General features: G+C 40.8%; 1 protein-coding gene across 6 annotated transcripts in view; it reads left to right on the plus strand.

Annotated features, from left to right (window-relative positions):
• Nucleotides 1-22,214, plus strand: part of TMEM94 (transmembrane protein 94) — a 45,122-nt gene that overhangs the window by 17,671 nt on the left and 5,237 nt on the right. For 4 of the 6 annotated variants that reach the window (XM_042865301.1, XM_042865304.1, XM_042865305.1 and 1 more), the window contains exons 5-24: nt 127-263; nt 923-1,119; nt 2,142-2,293; nt 2,932-3,034; nt 3,328-3,414; nt 3,953-4,069; nt 7,813-7,869; nt 9,686-9,790; nt 10,328-10,492; nt 10,789-10,998; nt 11,161-11,476; nt 12,214-12,387; nt 14,903-15,005; nt 16,038-16,255; nt 17,460-17,641; nt 17,829-17,967; nt 18,601-18,716; nt 19,580-19,679; nt 21,346-21,454; nt 22,007-22,196. In XM_042865301.1, coding sequence (XP_042721235.1) covers nt 127-263; nt 923-1,119; nt 2,142-2,293; nt 2,932-3,034; nt 3,328-3,414; nt 3,953-4,069; nt 7,813-7,869; nt 9,686-9,790; nt 10,328-10,492; nt 10,789-10,998; nt 11,161-11,476; nt 12,214-12,387; nt 14,903-15,005; nt 16,038-16,255; nt 17,460-17,641; nt 17,829-17,967; nt 18,601-18,716; nt 19,580-19,679; nt 21,346-21,454; nt 22,007-22,196 — 2,977 coding nt within the window. The remainder of the gene's footprint in view (nt 1-126; nt 264-922; nt 1,120-2,141; nt 2,294-2,931; nt 3,035-3,327; nt 3,415-3,952; nt 4,070-7,812; nt 7,870-9,685; nt 9,791-10,327; nt 10,493-10,788; nt 10,999-11,160; nt 11,477-12,213; nt 12,388-14,902; nt 15,006-16,037; nt 16,256-17,459; nt 17,642-17,828; nt 17,968-18,600; nt 18,717-19,579; nt 19,680-21,345; nt 21,455-22,006; nt 22,197-22,214) is intronic. The other 2 variants (XM_042865306.1, XM_042865302.1) reach the window with 2 other exon arrangements.

The following is a 22,214-nucleotide window of genomic DNA, read 5'->3' on the forward strand; positions in this document are numbered from 1 at the left end:
TTTGGGATGTAGGAATAAACAATTGAACAGATGTGCATTTATCTCTGTGGGTGGCTGGCAGCATATTCTGCTCACTTACTCAAAACTCAACTGCCTTCTGCTTTCTTCTGTTTTTGCTGTGCGAAGCCAAGGTGCTGAAATAGTTAATGCATTGGCACTCTTCCTCCTTCTCCTCTTGGATCTCTTCATGATTGGACGTCAGGAGAGGCTGAAGTGTAAAGAGGTGGAGAGAAGACTTCAGATGATCATTGATAAGATAAATGGTGAGGCCTCAATCATCTGTCTGTCATTTGGATTTGTATTTCCACCACATTGGATTTTTCTCCAAAACTTGATCATGTATTATTAATTGAGCTTACTAGCCTTGCCCTATGTTACACAGAAACAGGAGTGATAGCTGTGTCCTGTGTCATGCCTGTCCTGTGGAATCATTATTTTGAGCTGTGTTGTGGCCATGCACTTCCATCTGGTATGTTACCAGATAGGTGTGTGTTGTGTCTGTGCTTTGGAGTAATTCAAATCCCAAATTTCTTACAAAAGTATCTGCCTTGCTGCAGATGATGAAAGAAGAAAATGTGAGATTGTGCTACAACATAGAACAGAAGGAAATAAATTGCTGTACATAAGCGTCTTCTCAGTGGGGACTTTTGAACTCAAGGTGGCAGTTCATTTCAGTGTGACACCTTTAAGACATTCCCTAGCTTTTTCACTGTATGAGTATGTATTTAATGTTACCATGTGACAGTGTTTAATTGATTATAGAGGGTGGAGGGGGGGAAGGGAAAGCTAACAAGGTTAAAGTTCATGGGCATGGACCAATCTTCGCACTGGAGGGCCTATAGCCACTATGAAATGTAAATTGATGTATGATTGGCCTCTTCCAAATTTTATCACGTAATTCCTTCACATCGTGTGCTTTCAGATACACTTAGCAAAGAGGTGAAATGGCCAGACTCCATGTACCCTGATCTCCACATGCCTTATGCCCCATCCTGGTCCCTTCATTGGGCATACAGGGATGGTCAACTTGTGAACCTGCCTGTAAGCCTGTTAGTAGAAGGAGATGTCATTGCTTTGAGGCCAGGACAGGAATCGTTTGCTTCTCTGAGAGGAATTAAGGTAACTTGCTTGTCTTAGTTCCCTGGCCTTTTCTTATTAATACTCGAAATCTCAAAGTATGAATTATGGGAATATTTGATTCTTCTGACCTTTGAAATACTTTGAAACTCCAGTTCAAAGAAAGTGCTTTGTTAGACAGCTCTATCTTCCTTAAAAACACCCAAACCCAACAGACTGGAGACACTAATGTGATACTGAAGCACCATATCTCCATTCATCCATTTTCCAGGTCAAGGGTTAAGTGTAATATGCTGCTGATTTAAGTATAATAAATCTCTCCAGTAGGATGATATGATATACAATCCCTCTACTTTGTCCTGTTTTTTATGTGGAGCAGTGAGTTTGTCTGTTTTGACCTTCTTGCTACTGATTTAGTATGAAAGAAAGTAACATAAACTACCTGGAATAGAAGTACATTAGCAAATCAATTGCAAAATCTATGCAGAGTTTGCTGCTTAAAGAAGCTTAGCAACAGTTTAAAGCTTGACGTTTACTTACCTTTGTTGTTAATTTTGACTTTTACTCCAAATGCTTTTAAACTAAGACAGCAAAGACTTGGGTTAGATATTAGGAGGAAGTTTTCACTCAGAGGGTGGTGATGCATTGGAACAGGTTGCCCAAGGAGGTTGTGGATGCCTCATCCCTGGAGGCATTCAAAGCCGTGCTAGATGTGGCTTTGGGCAGCCTGGTCCGATGGTTGGCAACCCTGCGCATAGCAGGAGGGTTCAAACTAGATGGTTTTTGAGGTCCCAGGCCACTCCATGATTTTATGAAATGCTAAAATTCATGAATAACCAGGTGTGTTTTGTTACTTCTGAAGGCCCACGAGCATTTAATTTTGCTTCAAGTTTGAAGCAGCAGTTTAACTAATGAATTTTTGAGAGCTGACAGAGAACTGTGACAAGTGTGTATTATCACTTGTGGTGGGAGAAATGCTGCTGGACTCAACCTCCAGTCCACGGAAACAGGATTCCACTGAGGCCCCAGATGAGCAGCCTTTGGCTCACTGACTTCTTTTCTAGGATGATGAGCACATAGTTCTGGAGCCAGGAGATCTATTTCCACCTTTCTCACCTCCACCCTCCCCAAGAGGAGAAGTGAAAAAGGGACCTCAGAACCCTCAGCTGTATCGTCTGTTCCGTGTCTTGAAGACTCCAATAATTGATAATGTCAGGTGAGTTAAATACTGTGCTCAACGGTTTCACAGCTTATCTTGATCCTTGCTGATGCCTTGTATCAGGAAAAAAGAGAAATTTTACCAGTCCAGCCCAGGAATTTCCTAATATGCTTTGCTGTGTCATCTGTATTACCTAGGAATGCCTTGCTGTAAGATTGTTACTGTTTGTCTTCACTTGTCCTTGTTAGCTGATAGACTGATATTTAAAAACATGCATGCTAACATATGCATTACTGCTCATTACTTTCAAAGTCAATTTCAACAATGCAGGGAGGTCATAGATTTCATGCATTTGATAGCAGAGATTTTTGACCCCGTTGAGATTATTTTAAATCTCAGAGATTGAGACTGAGGATGTAGATTAATTGATAAATCTCTGGCCAGTGGCATCTTCTGTAACTCAGAGGCCAGGATCTTGAGATAATTATAAAATCACTGCATCCATTCCTACTTGAAAGCAAGCCACATTTTGGGGGGAAAAAAAAAAAAGATTCTCCATCTTAAACCTGTCGAGTCTTGGTTTCTCTTTCAAAGGCTCTCCTTGTTAGCAAAGGCTGAACACAGTTTCTATCTGAGAAAAGTGCAGGGCTAGGATCTTGTTTCCTAAAATTGCAAGCTGTTTTCTGTTTTTTCAGGTGGTGTCTGGAAATGGCGTTGTCACGTCCTGTGACAGCCCTGGATAATGAGAGATTCACTGTACAGTCTGTGATGTTGAAATATGCTGTCCCTATTGTACTGGTAGGTCTCATTTCAAGCCTTTGGTATTGAATATAGCTGTGTTTTGTCAATAAAGGTGAAGAATTTGCAGCCGTCAACAGGAAATTGTGGCCCAGCTCTAACTCATGCAGCTGACGTGTATCTTCAGGAGTGCAGAGGAGCAGAACTACTGAGCTGCCCATCTATGAGAGTGAAGAACAGCAGACCAAGTGTATCCTCCAGATTTTTTTCTCAGGGCTGAGAATGTTATGAGGAAGCAAAAACTTCCTTACAAGTACCAGTAATTTGCTGATGGTGTCAACTCTGAATTGCAGGCTGGCTTCCTAATCACCAATGCTGTGCGCTTCATTTTCAAAGCTCCTGGAATTGCTTCTTGGCAGCATACTCTTCTTCAGCTACAGGTAAAGAATGTGCTGAGCTCCACTACCTCTTTCTACCCCAAAGCACCGCTGTGGCAATTCCCTCCATCAGCAACTTGCTTCATTCCATGACAACATCCTGTGTACGCACTGCCCTGTGCACATCAGACCCAAGAGCTCTCAATGGTGAAGAACAATAACACTACCCTGTCTGTTCCTTCTGTGTTGTTCTTTGTTTTCTCTTTCTTTCTCACCGTGTATCTATATCTGTAAATACACATATGTATGTTGTATGTTTTTCTTTTAAACTTTAAGAGCTTATGCCAAATTCAGCAAAAAGAAAAAACAGCTACAAGTTGATGCAATTTATTCATAGCCTTCTTCATTACAAACTCTTAAGGGTATGTGTGTCTCCCCTTCTGTGCCTCTCCCTATACTGTGTTGCTTTCAGTGCAAGCTGTCTGTGTACTTCCTGCTGTTGCCTTTTACCAGTCCACTCTGGTGGAAAAGAGGTTGTATAACAGGTTTAACTTCTTGTTGTCTCTGTGCTTACTTGTGATTGGAGGTTTTATTTTTTCAGGTGAATGGAGTCCTGCCCATCCTTCCATTGCTTTTTCCTGTCCTGTGGATTCTTGCTACAGCCTTTGGAGAAGCCAGAGTCTTGGCCCAGATGAGTAAGGCCTCATCCACCTCGCTGGTAGGTATCTGTCCACATCAAACCATTGAAGAGAAAGGAGCAGTAGATGAGAAGGGCTCTGTGAAGCAAGGACAGTGCATTTGGCACATAATCAAAAAAAACCTGTTGGATCTTTGAGTGTCCTGGCTAGATCATTTTCCTGCAGCACCATGTGACTTTTTCTTGCACAGATGTTTCAGTTTTTCAGCTGGCCTACAAATGCATTCTATATCCCAAGGGTGATAGGAAGATTCAGTGATACCCTAAATCTCTTCAAGGCATGCGCTTTCTATCAGCTAAATGTATACTGTCAGAGGAGTCAACATGGAGATAAATGCCACACAGTGTCCATAACTAGAGAAATTAAGCCATGGAGAAGGAATGTGATACATAAGATCCTTTGTTATAACCTGTGGGCTGAGCAGCCCTTTCTTGAGGCTCTGGGGCTTGGCTTGCAGACTTAGCCTTGCCAGTGGGTCAGAAAGTAAGGCAAATTTCTGGTGACTGTTCTGGTTTGGCAAATGGAAATTTGGTAGTCTGATGGATATGTGATTTTGAACTGGATATGCTGATGGGTGTCTCTTATTTTCTCCCAGTGGCAACATTGGTGAGGTGCACTGTGCTGTTTGTTGTCTCTGCTGATTTCTGCTAAGCCTGTGCTTGAACGAAGTTACTCTCTCCTTCATGTTCTTCCTTGGCCTCCGTGGTGCTGGTTCTGTTTTCTGTTCTCTGCCCTATAGGTTGTACACGACTAAACTGGGAGGATAAACTCATGCTTCCCCCTCCAATGGCACAATTGCACCTTTACCATCCCTTTTCAGTGTTTCCTCCTTTCTACATTTTCCATCCATTCTCAGCATCACTTTGTTACTATCCTTAGAACCATCTCTTGCCCTACGCATCAGAACTCCTTAGCTTCCATACTTCCTCATTCTCAACATATCCATTTGCCTTGTTACTCACATTTGCACCTGTGTTGAGTTCTTTTGTATCTTCTTGTACAGGCATTCTCATTCTGTCCAACCAGCTCTTTCTGTGACATCTCAAACTCAATCCTCCATCTTTGTTGCTGCAGAAAAACCATTGTAGTGTGCCTTAGTCATTCTCACTCGTCACTAGGGAAGTGTACTTTTGGCATCTCTATTTCACTCTTTCATTCTCTATATTCTGTTTAAAGTGTAAGACCTTCTTCAGTCATTTGGCGTGTGTGACGCTTCTCTCCATCTTCTGCACCCTCCCATTACATTCAAGCTCTTTGATTTCCTTTTTTTTTTTTTTTTTTTTTAAGGTCATAGGCAACTCTTATGACCAGTCAGTCGTAACTGCGTGGCAGATACCACTGGCTGCCCCAAAGGAGCCCCTGCCTCAAGTTTCATTACTATGGTTGCGTTATAGCAGCATTCCTTTTAGTAGGGGATTTGATGTTGGTTTGAAAATATTCCTGCTGCTTTTGACAGGTTGTTTCAGTAATGATTTAGTGTTAAAAATTGACATTCATATGTTAGCGTTTTTGTAGAATCTGATTTCCAGCACTTGAAACTTAACCTCCTTTGTCTCATAGATTTAAGAACAAATCAATAAAGTTTCTGTTCTGTGGTAACTGCTCACAATCTCTTTTACCATCTCTTTGATTAACACCATCTCTTTTTAAACACCTAAACTTCTTAAACACCTTGAGTCACTGCAAGCATATCTGACAATTCTCTAATATTTGTTTTGGCTTTCCTCTTAGCTTTTTCCAGTGCTTCAGGATCACTGTAGAATTATGAATCTCCACAACCCATAAATATTCCAGTAACAGTTTGTGCTTGAGCTAAACTTGAGAATAATTTGAGCTTTATGTTCCCTTGTTAGTACAACAAAAGATCACAGTAGATTTTTTTAGCCGTTGCCTTAAATGGCCAGCTGTTTTTCAACAAATAATTTGCAGAGTTACTGCTTTCTAAGCTGCAGTCTCTTTTTTTTTTTTTTTTTTTTTTTTAGCCCAAATTTCATATTTTCTGCTAGGAATGCAGATTTATTTTTGAAGTGTTGCTGTGCATATTTTTGCTCATTTTCTGAGCAGTCCATACTGTTTTGTAGAAACAATTTGATCTCTTTAATATCTGAGCCTTCCCCAGTCTTTGTATAGTGTACAATCTCTGTCAGTAATGACCTTGTGTTTTATTTCAGGGTGTTAACAGAACACCTAGAATTTGTCCCTGCTTGAGATAGTAACACATCCTACTGCGAACGATTGTTTGGTTATCAGAAAAATGAATTTCTAATCTATTTAGATATGGGCCTTCTTACTCTGGAATTACTCTACCTTTTGTTTGAAAACTAATAAAGCCTTTTTCATCAAGTCAAAGTTCCAAGTGTACTACATCAACAGCATTACTTTTATCAGTCCAGTTTGTTATTCTATCCAAAAATATCATATACTTGTGTTGTTTGGTGCTGATTGTATTATTCTACTTCCATTCTTTTAATATGTGGATTGTATTATTCTACTTCCATTCTTTTAATATGTGTTTTATATCAGTTGCTCCATTATGCTGTTTGAAATCACAGTCAGTCTGGGCTCTTGTGGTAACTTGATGTGTTCTCCTTATCCTCATTAGGCATTGTCACCACATTAGCTTTCATCCACTGCATTAGGTCTTAAATCCATGCTTCAAACCTAGAAAAGGTAAAAAGTCAGCAGTAGCAGTCACAAATTTGTCTATTTTAAAAACAAATTTAGTTTCAGTTGCTGGTGTTAAAATGGAAAATACTTCATAGTCATCATACGATATGAACATATCACTGAATAATGAGTAATGGTATTTAACATGTCTGGCTTGCTTGCAATGTCATCTGCAATTCCACTGTTTTCATCAAACGATGGATTAGTGAACTTGTTCTTAGGTTTTTTTTTTATTTCTGTTTTCACTCCTTCTCAAAACCAGACATTATTATTTTTACTGTGGGATTGTTGCTTGTTAAATTTAAATAAAATATTGCTAACTGTTCCTAGTTATCCTTCATAATTTTCAATTTAAATTATTTCTAACTGATCTGTGTTGGCTTTTTACAGATGTTTAAAGCTGATTTCTTCTTAAGTGACAGATACATGCATTATTATTTGGATTATTGTTTTTTTAATATATACAAATTTAATTGCCATGTTCATTTATGCTTATCAATCTACTTCAATTTAAACTTTTTTTTTTCAAAATTACATCTTCTGTTTAATTCCTTTAAGCTGGATGCACAATTTTTCAGTTAGTAAAATTTGCAGTGGAATTCCAAGAGCCTCATGGTAGCACTCTACAAAAAATAATTTCTTTTTGTTTCCTATCCAAAACCTATTCACATCATCTCATTCCGTCAGCAAGTACCTGCTTTTGCAGTCACTCTCATCTAGTTCCTTTCTTTTAACCGATCTGTGTAGTTAAGAAAAGGTCAGTCAATACTGACTTTGTCTTACAGTGACTGTCCAGGAAGATGTTCTGCTGGGTCTAATTGCTGTTATTTTCTCTGTAGACTTTTGGATAACAACTGTGTCTTCTGTGATATACCAGCGCCAAGCACTTTGTGCTTCACAAGTAGATAATGCCGCTGCCGTAGGCCATTAAAAACATAATTGCTTTGGAGAATTATTGATCTGTCTTGGTATAGGAGTCCTCGTAGGGCAGGACTTTTGCTTTCTTCTCTCTAAAGGCATAGTACTTAGGGATGCATCTTCTTCAGGACACATTTCTGAGCATAATTATAGTAACTGGTCTCTTCTCTTGCTGCAGCTTGCTAAGTTTTCAGAGGACACTCTCAGCAGCTACACAGAGATGGTATCTTCTCAGGTACTCTTATTATGAATTGTTTTCTTACATCTTTCATCTTCACGATATCCTTTCCCTTCCTTTCTGATCCCCTGCTTGTTCCCAGAGCCGTTTTTGCTTGTGCCTGTTGTCTGTTCTCACACTTTTGCTGCTTTAATTTGCTGTGCATGCAGGTTGCATGTCTTTCCCCTACACCTGCCCATGTAGACACTGCTCTACTGACCACAAATTGAGGCACCTTTCATACTGAGTACAGCTGTGCTTTTCTGAATATTGCAGATGATTTGAAATCAACTTTTTCTGTACTGGAGAAAGTGCCTCTTTAAAGATCTATTCTAGGAGTAGAATAACTTTTTATGGTGTGTGTCAGAAAGAAGTATTTTACTTATACCAGGAACACTTAGTTCTCCAAGCCAAAACTAAAGAACAGTGAGAACAGGGGTCAGCGTCAAGACCAAATGTGAAAAGGGGAGCGTAGGATGTTCATGCAAGAAGTCTGATCTTGTTTCAGAGGCTTGCTAATGAGCTTAAGCACATTACTAATCCTTCAAAATCTGGGGCAAATAAACATTTGAAAGAGATGTTTTCTGGGGGAGGAACTGCATCTGGTTACTCTGTAAATTGCATCACCCAGATTAAACAGGTAGGTGGAGGAAAGACACTTCACTATTCTAGCATTCAGATTCCCATTTCCATAAGGAAGCAGATGAACTCCAAAAGCAATTAAAAGTCCTGCATATCGTAAGAATCAATTTATGTCCCCTCGCTCCTAGCCGCATAGAGGAGTGCACATTGAGACACATGCTTTCTTTGTTGAATATTTTGTTGTCCTTCTCTGCCAGTTCATCATTTTAGCTGAGCTATTTTTCAGGTATTGAAACGGGATTGACTTGAGCTCACCTTCCCATTGTAAGAGACCTACTTCTTTTCTTTTGTACCCATGTAAAAACTTTGCCTGCAAGAAACTGGTTTAAATGAGTGTTTTGTTGTTGTTTTTTTTTTTTTTTTTTTTTCCCCTCGTGTTGGCTCTTGCATTCAGCCTCATGACTGTACTTACCCTTAGGATCTAAGGAACTGGATCTAAGGATCTCTGAAGGAAATGTTCTGCAGTGACAGCATTCCAGAGCAACAGCTAAAAAGCAAAAAAAAAAAAAAAAAAAAAAAAAAAATTGTAAGGCAAACCTGGTTTTGCTGGCTTTGGGTATACACAGAGAAAAGTCTAGTGTTTGAATTGATTCCTACCATCCAGGTCCTCTCTGAAATGTTTTTATGTGAAAGATACAGGGTGCCAAGTGCCACCATGACATTTGAATTTTGCAAATTCTCTCCGTCCTTCCGTTTATTACTGCGTTGATATGCTTCATTTATAATGATGCAGTCAGTAGTCAGCGCACCTCAACTTCATTTCCAACTTTGTCACTTTCCCAGTGACTTTACCCAGTTTGCAGTATGATTATCTTAAAGCGTAAGGCAGGGCCTCACATTCCTTACTCCAAGGGGATGAGAGGAAAAAAATACCAAGAGGTACCAGCTAAATTAGTCCAAAGAAATCCCTTTAGAATTTCTTCCTATGTTTTTGGATAAGCAAAGGTAGTTTCAGTGAATTCTCAATTCAGCAATCAAAATTTCTGTTGGTATCCTTTATGAGAAAGGAATGCCTTCCCTTGAGAACAACAGCATATTTCAGTTAACAGGTTCGCACGAAGACTGATGTTTATCTTGTAGTGTGTTACTGTGCTGAACCAGAAAGCAGGTAATGTCATAATTTTTCCTTCTCTCCCCTTGTCTTCTCTGACTGAGTCTTGAATTAGATGATGTTCTGTGCTTCCCTTGGCAGGAAATGATACGCTGTATCTGGAGCCACTTCTTATGTGTTTTAAAAGGCAAATCTCCAACACTGAGCTTCACCTCCAGCTTGCTCCATAGTCTGGGATCTGTCACTGTGAGTACTGTTGGGCTGTTAGGAGGGCTGTTAGGAGAGGCCTTCAGTAGATGCTTCATTTGCAACGATCGTGTAGTCCTTGCCTGAGCACAGACTATTAGTAGTCAGTTCACTGTGATGGGAATAGATACCCCTCAGGTATCTTGCAGAAGATCTTAAAGCTGTTGTGTCTAAGCATATTGACAGGCTAAAACAATAGTGAGAGATACTCTGTGCTATCTAATATGAATGATATCTGTATGTTCTACAATCTTCTGCCAACTCTTGAAACAGGTTCATTAATTGCTTCCTTATCATGGGCTTCATGCCTGATTTTGCAATCCCAAGATCAAATTGGTATTAAACAACCAATCAGTCCAGGTAGAATGGGGAAATATCAGATGCTGGAGATTCTTAAGATAGAAGGTTGATGAAGGAGGGACTTATCTGGCCTCCTACGTGTTTATTCAACTTGATGATATTTGCAACTATGTGTGAATGCTTAGATGTGTTTTCACTGAAATTTTGCATTCTTGGGGGTGTTGTGGGATGTTCTAGGTGCTCTGCTGTGTAGACAAGCAGGGGATTCTCTCCTGGCCAAATCCTAGCCCAGAGACTGTTCTGTTCTTCAGTGGGAAGGTGGAACCACATCATGATAGCCATGAAGATCTGACTGATGAGCTCTCTACACGGTCCTTCTGCCACCCTGAGATGGACGATGAGGTGAGGGATGTGTAATCCATAACGTAGCATGTTAGCTGTAAGCATACTATGACTCACATACACAGTTTGGTATTACAGAAGGGTCTCTTTGCTTGTGCAGAAGTCTTGTGACCGTAATTCTTTGCTTATAAGATTAAGAATCTATGAGGATGAGGTCCTCTTCTATAGGAGTCATAAAACAGTGTTTTTCCTTCCCTTTCTCTCTGTCACCACTTCAGCACATTTTGCATATTAATCAAAAGTTGTTCATGTTCAAGTGCTGAATCACCACTGTTCATTTTGTTGGTATTTTGCAGCCCCATGAAAGAGATGCTTTGCTCTCTGGCCCTTTGGCAGACACAGTCCATGTGACTAATGAACAAGAGAGGAACAACTGGTCTAGTGACCCTCCAAAGGCTCCTGATGCCCATGCCCACCGAAAGCCAAACAGCAGAAGCAAGCATCCCTCTGGGTGCAATGTGAGTTTTAGCAAGGACACAGAGGGTGGAGAAGAAGAACATAGTCAGGTAAGACATATAGAAGGGGCACACAATTAGTCTTCTGTGGATGTACAAGATAGACAACCCTGTAGAGTCTTCTGTTTGGGGAATTTGAGAGTTCCCTGAGGGATTCTGGGCTCAAGATGTAATCATTGAAGCTAACTAGAATTTTCCTATCTGTTGCATTAGGTTGCTGGTGACACTGAGGTGCTGGCTTGTGAGGCTGAAGATTTTGTGTGTGACTACCACCTTGAGATGCTTAGCCTGTCCCAAGACCAACAGAACCCCTCTTGCATCCAGTTTGATGACTCCAACTGGCAAATACACCTGAATTCCCTCAAGCCTCTGGGTCTGAATGTGCTGCTCAATCTTTGCAATGCCACTGTGACAGAACGCCTGTGCTGCTTCTCCGACCATCTCTGCAACATAGCTCTCCAGGAAACTCACAATGCTGTGCTGCCTGTCCACGTGCCTTGGGGCCTCTGTGAGCTTGCCAGGCTAATAGGTAAGAAGAACTTGAATGTGTGGATGCAGAGAAATCAGTGCTGCCACTTAATCCTTAGAAAGGATATGCAAAATACTTTCTCAGACCTGGTTTCTGAGAAGGTAGAATTACAGAGCTGACTGTCATTGTCAGGTTGCCAAAGTAATCTATTAAAGATGGTGCTTTGGAAAGTTCAGATACTGTAGACATTAGCAAAGGAAAAAATGTCATCAAGGATATTTCCAGCAAGCCCTAGGTCTAATACCAAGTCTAGGTTTGGTATTCTCCTGGCTCGAATCTGCAGTTTTTGTTCAGGGACAAAAAGAGCTGCTAATGGAAAGATAGATGCTCTGTCTTTACCACAGTGCTTTACCATGAGATTGGGTATAAATGATGTTGTGTACTTCTGTTAATATTATAGATGGGAAAACTGAAGCACACAGGAGGTAAGATGCAGCACTAGAATTATAATCTGAAAGCTTTCGAACTCAATTCTGTGCTTGTTCTTCACAGCTCCTTTCTTCAATGAATCAGAATCATGAAAGCTGTAATTACTAGTAAAATCTAGTCCTTCTGAATATTTTTCATCATAATCTTGGAACATCTTGGCGTAGATGCTCTTTGAGCACTAATTAACCTACCTATTGCTGGGGAAAGTCAAAATGAGAGCAGGCAAGATAGATGGCACAGAAGCAGGAGATAGGAATATTCTTTTGCTTTGGTTACTGTCTAATTTTTTCCTCATATTCATGTTTCAGGTTTCACACCAGGTGCCAAAGATCTTTTCAAGCAGGAGAATTATTTGGCCTTGTACCGCTTGCCAAGCGATGAGATGGTTAAGGAGACAATGCTGGGGAAGCTTTCATCAATCACCAAGAGAAGACCACCCTTGACTCACATGATTAACCTGTTTGTGAAGGACACCACAACCAGTAAGGCTGCCTCTTTCTTTGTGTGTCCACGTAGGTCAGGAGCATCTTTTTCCCAGAGAACCTAGAAAATATTCAGGAACAGCTTGGAGACTCCAACTGACTGGTGATAGCCTTGCTCTGCCTATGATCAGTACAGATAAGTTCAACAAACCTAAATGATCAGTGCTACGGAATACCGAAAGGGGGAATTCTTCTCAACCCTGGATCATTCAAGGATCATGAAATATTTTTTTAAAAATTGTCTTAGTATTTGACAAGTCTGTTTTCTGGGGCCAAATAGCAGTGTAGAACAAGGTGGGTTTTGAATAGTCTTCATTTGGTTGGTGAAACTGATACTGCACAGGTTTGAATATTTCTCAGGGTATTAGCTAGTGATGCTTATCCTTCTCATAACACAAATCATAAATTATTATTAGTAAGTTGTACAGTGTAGTAGTATATTATATATTCTATTTCCATATTACATTCTAATAAGAAATCACAGAAATCTTAGGCAAACCCATGATGATCATGAATGCAGCCCCTGAGGCCATGCTGGTTTCTCCACTCCTACTGCTCCCTATTCCAATAGGAAGGGGCTAGGATGGAAGGGATGTGCAGATGGATGCAGTGAGGTTCTAAAGCACCTTAGCAAGATTTAACAGTTTGCCCAGCAGAGGTCTTAGTCTCTTAATAATACCTTTAATTGACTGAACTCAGCTTTCTGGAGTTGGAGTTTGTTCAATATTGAATCTGAAATACAGCTACTGTATTGGCCCAAGATTTATCAAGTAAATGGGGCTTCTCTTACTTGTTTCTTCTTAAACTTGTATCTTAATTTATGTAAGAGCTTTTTTGTTTGTCCCAATAGCTGCTATCTTGCCTTTGTGAGCAAGAATTTTGCTGATACTTAGTGTAGATGAAAACCTTCAGTGTTGCCTCATTTCAACTCCTTATCCTCAATTTTAAACGGTTTAGTTCATAGGCTGGAGCTCAGACGAATACATGTGTGACCTGGATTATGCTGTCTAGAGTAAGTTTGAAGGGGAGTTTTGCGAGCAAGGTTATTTAACTATTGGGGCACTTCTCATGTGATAGTTTTGGTCCTTGAAACATTCTAAAATGTGTGCAAACAAATAATGGATTATGCACATATTATTGCATGAAATCAAATAATTGTGTTTTCACTGAGTCAGACCAGAATACTGTAACTAACCTCTTCTGATTCACTATTTGTGAATAAATCTTTGAATCCACCCACTCCCACATACATAAGGGATGAACATAAATTGACAACTGTAGCAGAAACAGAAGGTAATTTATCTGTATTTCCCTTAGTATTCCATTGAAATACGTGCCTTCCCTTTGTTAGTAACCACATGGAAATGAGGGGCTCACCTGAATTCTCAGCAAAGTAAAGTGGCACAATACTGCCCAATTTCCCTTGCTGTAGCTGCATTCTTAGCTTCTTTTTGCTCTCATTGGCTCAGCTCTAGAGGCCTAGTTCTCTCTAATGAGTACCAGCATTCATGAATGGGTAGCTGTCTTCCATGTCCTGTTCATCTTTTCTCTCCTTTGTGCCAGAGAAATTCCGTCCTTCATGTTCGTGACTTAGAGAAGAAAGAGGCTGAGCTAACATTGGACAGCTGACTGAGTGCCCTCCAGTTTATAGGACATGATGTCACTGTCATCTGTCCCTTAGAGGAACTGTTGTGTGGCATGCTGTTGACACTGAATGGAAATCATATGGGAAAAGATTGCAGTTGCTGTCAGATACAAATGTAGGTGTGTGCACATGTGTCATGTGCGCCTTCTTGCTCTCTGTCTGGGGCATAGACATTCCATGAAAGTCTTGTTCTCTTTTTCCCAGCAAGGACTATCCGACCATAGGACCTAGGTGGGAAGGATTAAGTGTTTATGCAATAAAATTAATGCCATACAAGTACTCCTTTATGTCCCTGAAACAGGCTCCTTCTTTCATGCACAGTTCCTATTCATCTTGGAGGATTGTTACTCTGATAAACTTGGTGCACAATGACTCTCTGTAGCAGAAAGCAGAGAGCTGCTATGCTTTGGAAAATTCCCCGGTGTTCCTGAAGGTCCCTGCCGGATTTGTGCAAGTGTATTTTCTTGGCTCTTGATTTCATTAGCTAGCATGAGCATTTCATCAATGCTTATATTCTCATGAGAAGATGCACACAAGAATATCTTTTCTTCTGTTCCATTGCATGCAGGAGCAAGATTTTTTTCCCAGCTTCTGTAGGAGTGGGATTGTTAATACAATATAATAGAATAGAAACCGATCATCTGCCTCACATTTTATCACAGCCTTGTTTGAACTTGCAGTTAGACAAGTAGCAGCTGAATACATTATTCAATCTTGAATAATTTCTTAAAGGGGAACTGAGGACTTTATGGAGGAAAGCATGAACCAGTGGATCAAAGAACCACTATTTTAACAAAGGAGCAGTTAGTATGATCTCTTGCCTGGGATCCTGTATGTGTGTTGCTGACTCATTGTTTACCTGTATTTCAGGTACTGAGCAGATGTTTTCACATGGGACAGCCGACATCATCCTTGAAGCCTGCACAGACTTCTGGGATGGTACTGATATTTACCCCCTCTCTGGCTCTGACAGGTGAGCATCTTGTCATTTGATGTATTTAGGGACTGCAATTAAATTGCAGGAACCTGGTCACTGTATTAAAAGCTTTTTAATAGAAGCTTGAAGTAGGTTATGAACATAAGTTGTCTCTGCTTATAATTAACTGTTATAATTATAGCAGTATAAAAGATGAGATGTCAAGAAATAACAATGTATGACTAAACCATTTCGTACTCTATCTGTTGACATAGTGTCCTCTTAGAAGTGGACTGTGACTGTACCATGTAGCAGAATGATGAATTCTAATCTGATCATGTGATGGTGGCAAAGAATTGTTGTTGTTGTTCAATAAATGGCTTATGTATTACAGGAAAGTGATCAATTCATCCTACTGTTGACACATTCAAACCAGTCCATCATAATGCATCACACCCTATTAGTCTTGTATCTGTTCAGTATCTGGCAATGTCTCTTGCATTTTATCCGTAAGACAAATTTCTGTTCCTTCTAGCAGAACAGACAGACTAGCAATGTTTAGTTTTATTGAATGGCAACCAATGGAAAAATACCATGTACATTCAAATTTGTTGCCTTTATGAGTTCAGCATAGGGAAGGAACTTTAAACTATTCTAGTGACTAAATATTGTCTAAATGTAGACTTGAAATACAGCTTCTGGGACCCACACTATGAAAGGGAATATCAAAAAAGTCTGTTACTGTAACTATCTGCTGTAAATATTACTGTCAGAGTTGTGAGTTGCTTCATGTTTATCTTATATAAATAAACTGATTAATTAGATTTCTACTGTCATACTTTAAAGTCATCTGTCAGTCACGTAAGGCATATCATTAAGTGTGTTCAAAGAGTGCTGTGTTCATATTCATCAATTTGTTTAATCAACATGCAGCAATGCTCACCACTGCCTCTGTTGGAACACAGCTCTGTTCCTCACAGAACATGTTTTTCCAGCTACCCAGTTGGTGATTTCTGTATCAAACTACTTGTATGTTGTCAGAAATGCAGCACATTTCTGCTAAATCTGTTTTTTGTCTCTTCCATACAGGAAGAAGGTGTTAGATTTCTACCAGCGAGCCTGCCTCTCAGGGTACTGTTCAGCTTTTGCATACAAGCCAATGCATTGTGCCTTGTCCTCCCAGCTCAATGGCAAGTGCATAGAACTGGTGCAGGTCCCTGGACAGAGTGCTATCTTCACATGCTGTGATCTGCCTGGGACAACCCCCCTCAAACAGAGTAGTCGGAGGAATAGCTGGAGCTCAGATGGTGTGTATGTGTTTCCTGTTCTGTCTATAAGAAATTATTCTACTAGCCAGGTGCTTTCTTTTGGATTGGTCTAGAGCTGTAAGAACATTGTTGCACTAATTAAGCAATACGAATGTCTGAAGTAGATGCATTTCCAGAAGAAGTAATGATGCAGCAGCTGCTTAGTATGATTCTAGTTTGGCTATCGAAGCTTGCACAGTTTTTTTTTTTTTGCCTTGGGAAGTCTGTTTCTTTATGCAGGCAATTGTGAGTCAAGACTCCTGGGTATTTTGATGCTTAGTATGCTGTCTGACTGACTTTACGGAAGTCACTTGTCTTTTCAAAGCAACTAAATGTTTGAAGGTGTATATGACTAATCTCCTGTGATGGATTTTGCTGCTGTGCTGAAGGATAAGGTTCCCAGTAGATGTAGAATTGTACCTATTCTCCAGAACAGCAACTGAGAAGTAAGCACATACCATTACATAAGGCGATACAGGAAATTCTTTTGTAAGACTAATTTTAATCTGTTTCTGCCTTGGTCTCCCATACTGTAAAATGTGAGTAATAGGGTTTTCAACATCTGTGAAGCAGTAGTGACTGCGTGTTTTCAAAACACTTTTCAGTCTCACCTGTGGCAAACTTTGTGACTGTGTGAAGTGTTTTGTTATTTTGTTCCTCATGCTGTATCCAGCTCCCATTTACACAGGTGGTGATGGTGAAGGAACACTCTCAAAGAGCCTTTGCAGGCTCTTTGGAAGCATCTGCAATGTCTCTTGGGGGAACATGACCCAGTTCCTCTACATCAGCCTCTTGTACTCTGAAGCCTCTTTGCCTCAGCCAGACTTACCATACTTATAAACACAGTATGATGTATTTAAAATGCATATGCGAACGTTATGCAGCACATATCTTCTACCTTTCTGCGCCAATTTCTCATGACTGATCCTTGTTTTCTGTTTTGTCTTTTTTCTTTACATGCTGTTTCATACTCTTATTCTCACGTGTGGGGATGTTCTGAAACTGCTTCTGTGGTTGGGTGTGCTGGAACAAATGGATGCCTCTTAACTTTCCTGTGTGTGTGTGTGTGTTGCATGTTTCTGTGTCTGGATACCATGTCCCTGCATATTACCTTAATGGCCTCTCCCACCTTGTGTATTGTTATCTGACGCGCATCTGGTCTCTTGTATCTCAATGTGATTGCACGCTGTTTGCATGCTTGAAGAAGGGATTGGGGAAGTGATGGAGAAGGAGGACTGTATCCAGGCTCTGAGTGGACAGATCTTCATGGGAATGGTCTCATCTCAGTATCAGGCCCGTCTTGACATTGTCCGCCTTATTGATGGATTGGTCAATGCCTGCATTCGTTTTGTCTACTTCTCCTTGGAAGATGAGCTCAAAAGCAAGGTAAGCTGTCTTTGCTGACCCCTGAACTTGTATGTCCTAGCTGTCGAACTGGAGGGTTTAGCTCCAAGGTTAACTTGATTCACTTCCCAACGGGGTCCAGAAGGTACTTATGCTCCAATATGGCATTGGTCTGCAGTTCTCTTCGTGTGGATAGCTACACTAAACTCTTTTGCCTGCTCTCCTCTAGGTGTTTGCTGAGAAGATGGGTCTTGAAACTGGCTGGAATTGTCACATATCTTTAACACCCAATGGAGATGTGCCTGGATCTGAGATCCCTCCTTCCAGTCCCAGCCATGCTGGCTCTCTGCATGATGACCTACATCAGGGTGAGAGAACTCCACCTAATCCGCTTTGAATGCCACATTTCCAGAATGGTTCCCTTAAACCCGTTCATAGGATTCTGTTTCCTCACCAGATATCTGATCCTTTAGATCTTTGAGCACAAAACAAGATGGGCCTGAGGTGTGTGCATGTGTGAGTGAGAGAGCCTTACATTTATATATACACTTATACATTCCTACCCAGGCAGTGCTCTAGCTGTTGGAAACAAGCATCCTTCTGTGCACAAATTGCCATGCTTTTACAAATGCTCATCAGTGATTTTGGTTCTTGCTAAAATGGTGGTTAAGCCACTGGAAATCAGTCTCTTACCTGTTAATTAGTATTCTCTTACTTTAAGCAGGCTTCCATCACACTCCTCTTCTTCTAAAAGAAAGAACAGAACAGATAAACTTTCATGTATCAAAAGAGCAGAGACTAGGCTCATATATCTACTTCTGCACACATTAGTCATCTAAAAAAACTGCATCTTAGATGATTGAGGGGGATCTAAGTGTTAACCTAGAAAATAAGGCTTCACATTTCCTTGCTTCTGCAATGCTGTGTGAATATATCATGTAGTTGGCACAAGAATGGCAGAGGTGGGTTTGGGCTTATTGTTTGTGCTGTCTCTGCTCCAGTTTCTCGAGATGATGTGGAGGGGCTCTTGCTAATGGAAGAGGAAGGGCATTCAGATCTCATCAGCTTTCAGCCAACAGACAGCGACATCCCAAGCTTCTTGGAAGACTGTAACAGGGTGAGGCTCCCTCTCCCTATACACTCTGTGGTATTGTCAGGGTCACTATAATCATAACAGCATATTGGAGAATTCATTTTTCAAGCCATTTGTTGATTGGTTCATATGGCTTGGAAACTAGGGGTTGGGATTAATGATAATCTCTTGGTTAATCACTTTTACTGAATGTATTTACATATATTTTCTTTGGATTTTAAAAGAGGAGATAATGACCTGCAGAGTGGTCTTGAGAGGCTCATCTCAGTCTGTCTGGATTCCCTTGCCATGTGCTGGGGAAGGAGTGGAAACATGCCCACACTGTTCACAGACGGAAGAAACTTCTAACCTCCATCCATGAGCAGTAGTAGCTGGTGCTGGCCAGCAGTCAGGGTGTGGGACATATTCTTCCTGCCAGAAACTGAGACATGCTCAGCACAGGTTACAGAAGTATCTAATAGATACAGATTTATAAAAGTAATCTTTTAAAAGTTTATAAAAAGTGGGCTGTGTTTAGGAAGCAAAATTCATTCCCTTGCTGTGTAATATGGCTGCAACTGCAGTAGCAGGTATATGTGCTGGCAGATGGCCCATATTCCCTAACCAAATTCTACACACAGATAAAAATTCCTTACAAATTATTGAGACAGATGTTGTTTTGGTTTTTTTTTTTTTTTTTTTTTTGTGGTCGTACAAACCCTAAAGGACTGCACAGACTGCCTGGTACAGCAGTGTAGAACTTCAGTAGGAAGACTTCTTCTAGTGGCCTTGGAAAGGCAGCTTCTGTCTGCACTTATCCTGGGAGTCATCATTATAATTTCAGCAATTCTTCGTTGTCTACCTCCCTCATACATACACTCCTGCTTAGTCTCCTCTGTCTTTTTCAGGCCAAACTTCCACGGGGGATCCACCAGGTCAGACCTCACCTGCAAAACATTGACAATGTGCCTTTGCTGGTGCCCCTCTTCACAGACTGCACCCCAGAGAGTAAGTGGCACAGAGCCTGGGTCTGTCCTAGAACTAGGTGTAATTACTTTTCCCCTGCATGTTCTCTGGCTCTTCTGGGTGTGGACCAGAATTATTAGTGAATGACACAGAACAGAACAGAAATCCAAAAGGGTATTTTAATATTAATGACCATCTATTGCTACCTGAGGGGAGGCAGACCTTTGTCTTAATACAACTTTCCTTAGTTACAGAAATGAGCTAAGAGTCACTTCACTTGTAATTAAAAAAAAAAAAAAGAGACAAGTAAACATCCACAATGCTACTGCTTTTCATGAAGGGTTATCAGTGTGCTAGGAACCTTTGCTTCCTTATGTAACTCAGAAATCACCTCCCAGAAGTACTTTTCTCTGGCAGTTACCATGGCACCACTAGCTGCTTTGCAGTTTTTGACTGCAGAGACCAAAAAGAACAACATTTCTTTTTCACAGAAACACTGTTTTATCTAAAGGGCCTGACTGCTCAGCTGGCAAATACCTGTCCTGAGAATTTCTTGCCCTGAAGAGATTACAAACTAAATACAGAGGCAATAACTATAAAAGGAAAAAATTACACACAGCAAGGAAGAAGAAAAGTCCCTGGAAAGGAGCGAGGGTGCACATTGCATTACCCAGAACTTTACCTCCAGAGCCACTGCTCCACTTTTCCCTTGATGGGATATCTCATAAGCCTCTATTTGCTGCTTCGTGAGTTGGGCTAGCTTCTCTGCGAGCTCCCGCCAGTATTTGCCAAGCTTCACAGCCAATGTCAAAATGATGGTGTAAGACGGGCCACTAATCCCTGGCAATCTATTTTCAGTATAAATTCCAAGCATCATGATGATTTGACATTTTCAGGTACTTCTGGGCACAGTTCAAAGGAGTGCCAATGAGAATCAGCTACAGACCAGTCTGCCTAGGTGCTCAGTATATTTAATCTTTCTCTGCACTTCCCCACTTCATCTAACCACTTGCTGTTCTGCAGACCCAGGTGCACCAAACATTTAGATTAGTTGTTTTATAGGCATCTGCAGAGAAGATGGGTGTTTTGTTTCCCTTGACCTTTTAGAAAACTCATATTCACAGAGTACTGTGCTACAGAAGGAAAGTCAGATCAAAAAGCAGTTTTGATTTAGAGTCCTCAAGAAGACGTTAATAAAAAGATTGAGGGCTTAGAGGTAGGGCTGGGATTGGAGTTACAGGGACTTGCTCTGAGCAAGGCTAAGCATGGTGTGCTTCGTTATATTCTTTTTGTTCCTTCAGACTTGGAAGAGCAGTGAGTTGATGCAGAATTTGAGATTGTGTATTTCAGGTTTGAATTAAAGTAAATTTAGTTTCTGCTGTTTTCTAGCAAGACCATCTGATGCTGATGTCATTTGTTTTACACAACCAGGGTATACCTAGAACTCTGGCCAGAAAGAGGCATGCTAGAGGTACAGATCTCTGTGTCACAGCATTGTGAATCACAGCTCAGTTCCTTCAGTAGGCAGATAAAAGGGCACATGAACTGCAATTAATTACCCATCTGTTTGTGTCCTTTGACTTTGAATCTGATTACACATGAGGGGTCATTTTAAAAGATCTGTCTGCTCAGTATTCAGACTAGAAAGGGTGTGTGAAACCTACATACTTAATAAGATAATGCACTTTCTCTTTCGGTCTCCTTGCAGCCATGTGTGAGATGATTAAGATCATGCAGGAGTATGGGGAGGTGACTTGCTGTCTGGGAAGCTCTGCCAACCTGCGGAATAGCTGCCTCTTCCTGCAAAGTGATATCAGGTAGGACAGGATCCAGAGTCCTCTTTTGCCTTGGGGTTATACAATGCCCAACCATGGGTCACAGCTGACCTGGGGACTGTCAGGAGGATTGCTTTGTCTATAATTGTTAGCTAATTGTGTCACTATAAGGGACATTTTGAATGGTGTTGGGTGGGATCCCATTATTTTTGAGTCAAGTGACTGCTTGGATTTGTTGATACAGATTTTTCTCTATCTTAGAAAGGAAGCTGTTACTCTTATATGCTGAAATACTGCTCGCCAACTGGAAATGCAAAAGCTTCCTGTTTGTGCAAAATAGTGGCAGTGCCCCTCTGGATCAACCAGTTTGTTGACCTTGAGCCATACATCAGAATGTATTCATTATTTCTCTGGGAATAACTGAAAGCCTGGGATGATTGATCCTGAATTCATATCTCAGATAAGGACTTAATTACCAGCAAGGCAGATAGGGGTGGCATGGCACAGCGTGAGTTTACAGGCTGGCCTGTAGTGGAGAACAGTTTCTCCTTTGGGATGAGGTATTTTCCTAATGCTCCTGTGTTGTCCACACAGTATAGCACTGGACCCTCTCTACCCATCCCGCTGCTCCTGGGAGACCTTTGGCTATGCCACCAGCACCACCATGACTCATGCCTCTGATGAGCTCACCCCACTGCAGCTCTCAGGACAGCTCAATAGCCTGCCTTGTTCCATGTCCTTCCGCCAAGAAGAGAGTACCAGCATTATAAGACTTATAGAGCAGGTGAGCCAGACATATTCC

This window comes from Lagopus leucura, unplaced genomic scaffold, assembly GCF_019238085.1.
Source record: "Lagopus leucura isolate 7727_CA_CO unplaced genomic scaffold, USGS_WTPT01 Super-Scaffold_797, whole genome shotgun sequence".
Classification (NCBI taxonomy): domain Eukaryota; kingdom Metazoa; phylum Chordata; class Aves; order Galliformes; family Phasianidae; genus Lagopus; species Lagopus leucura.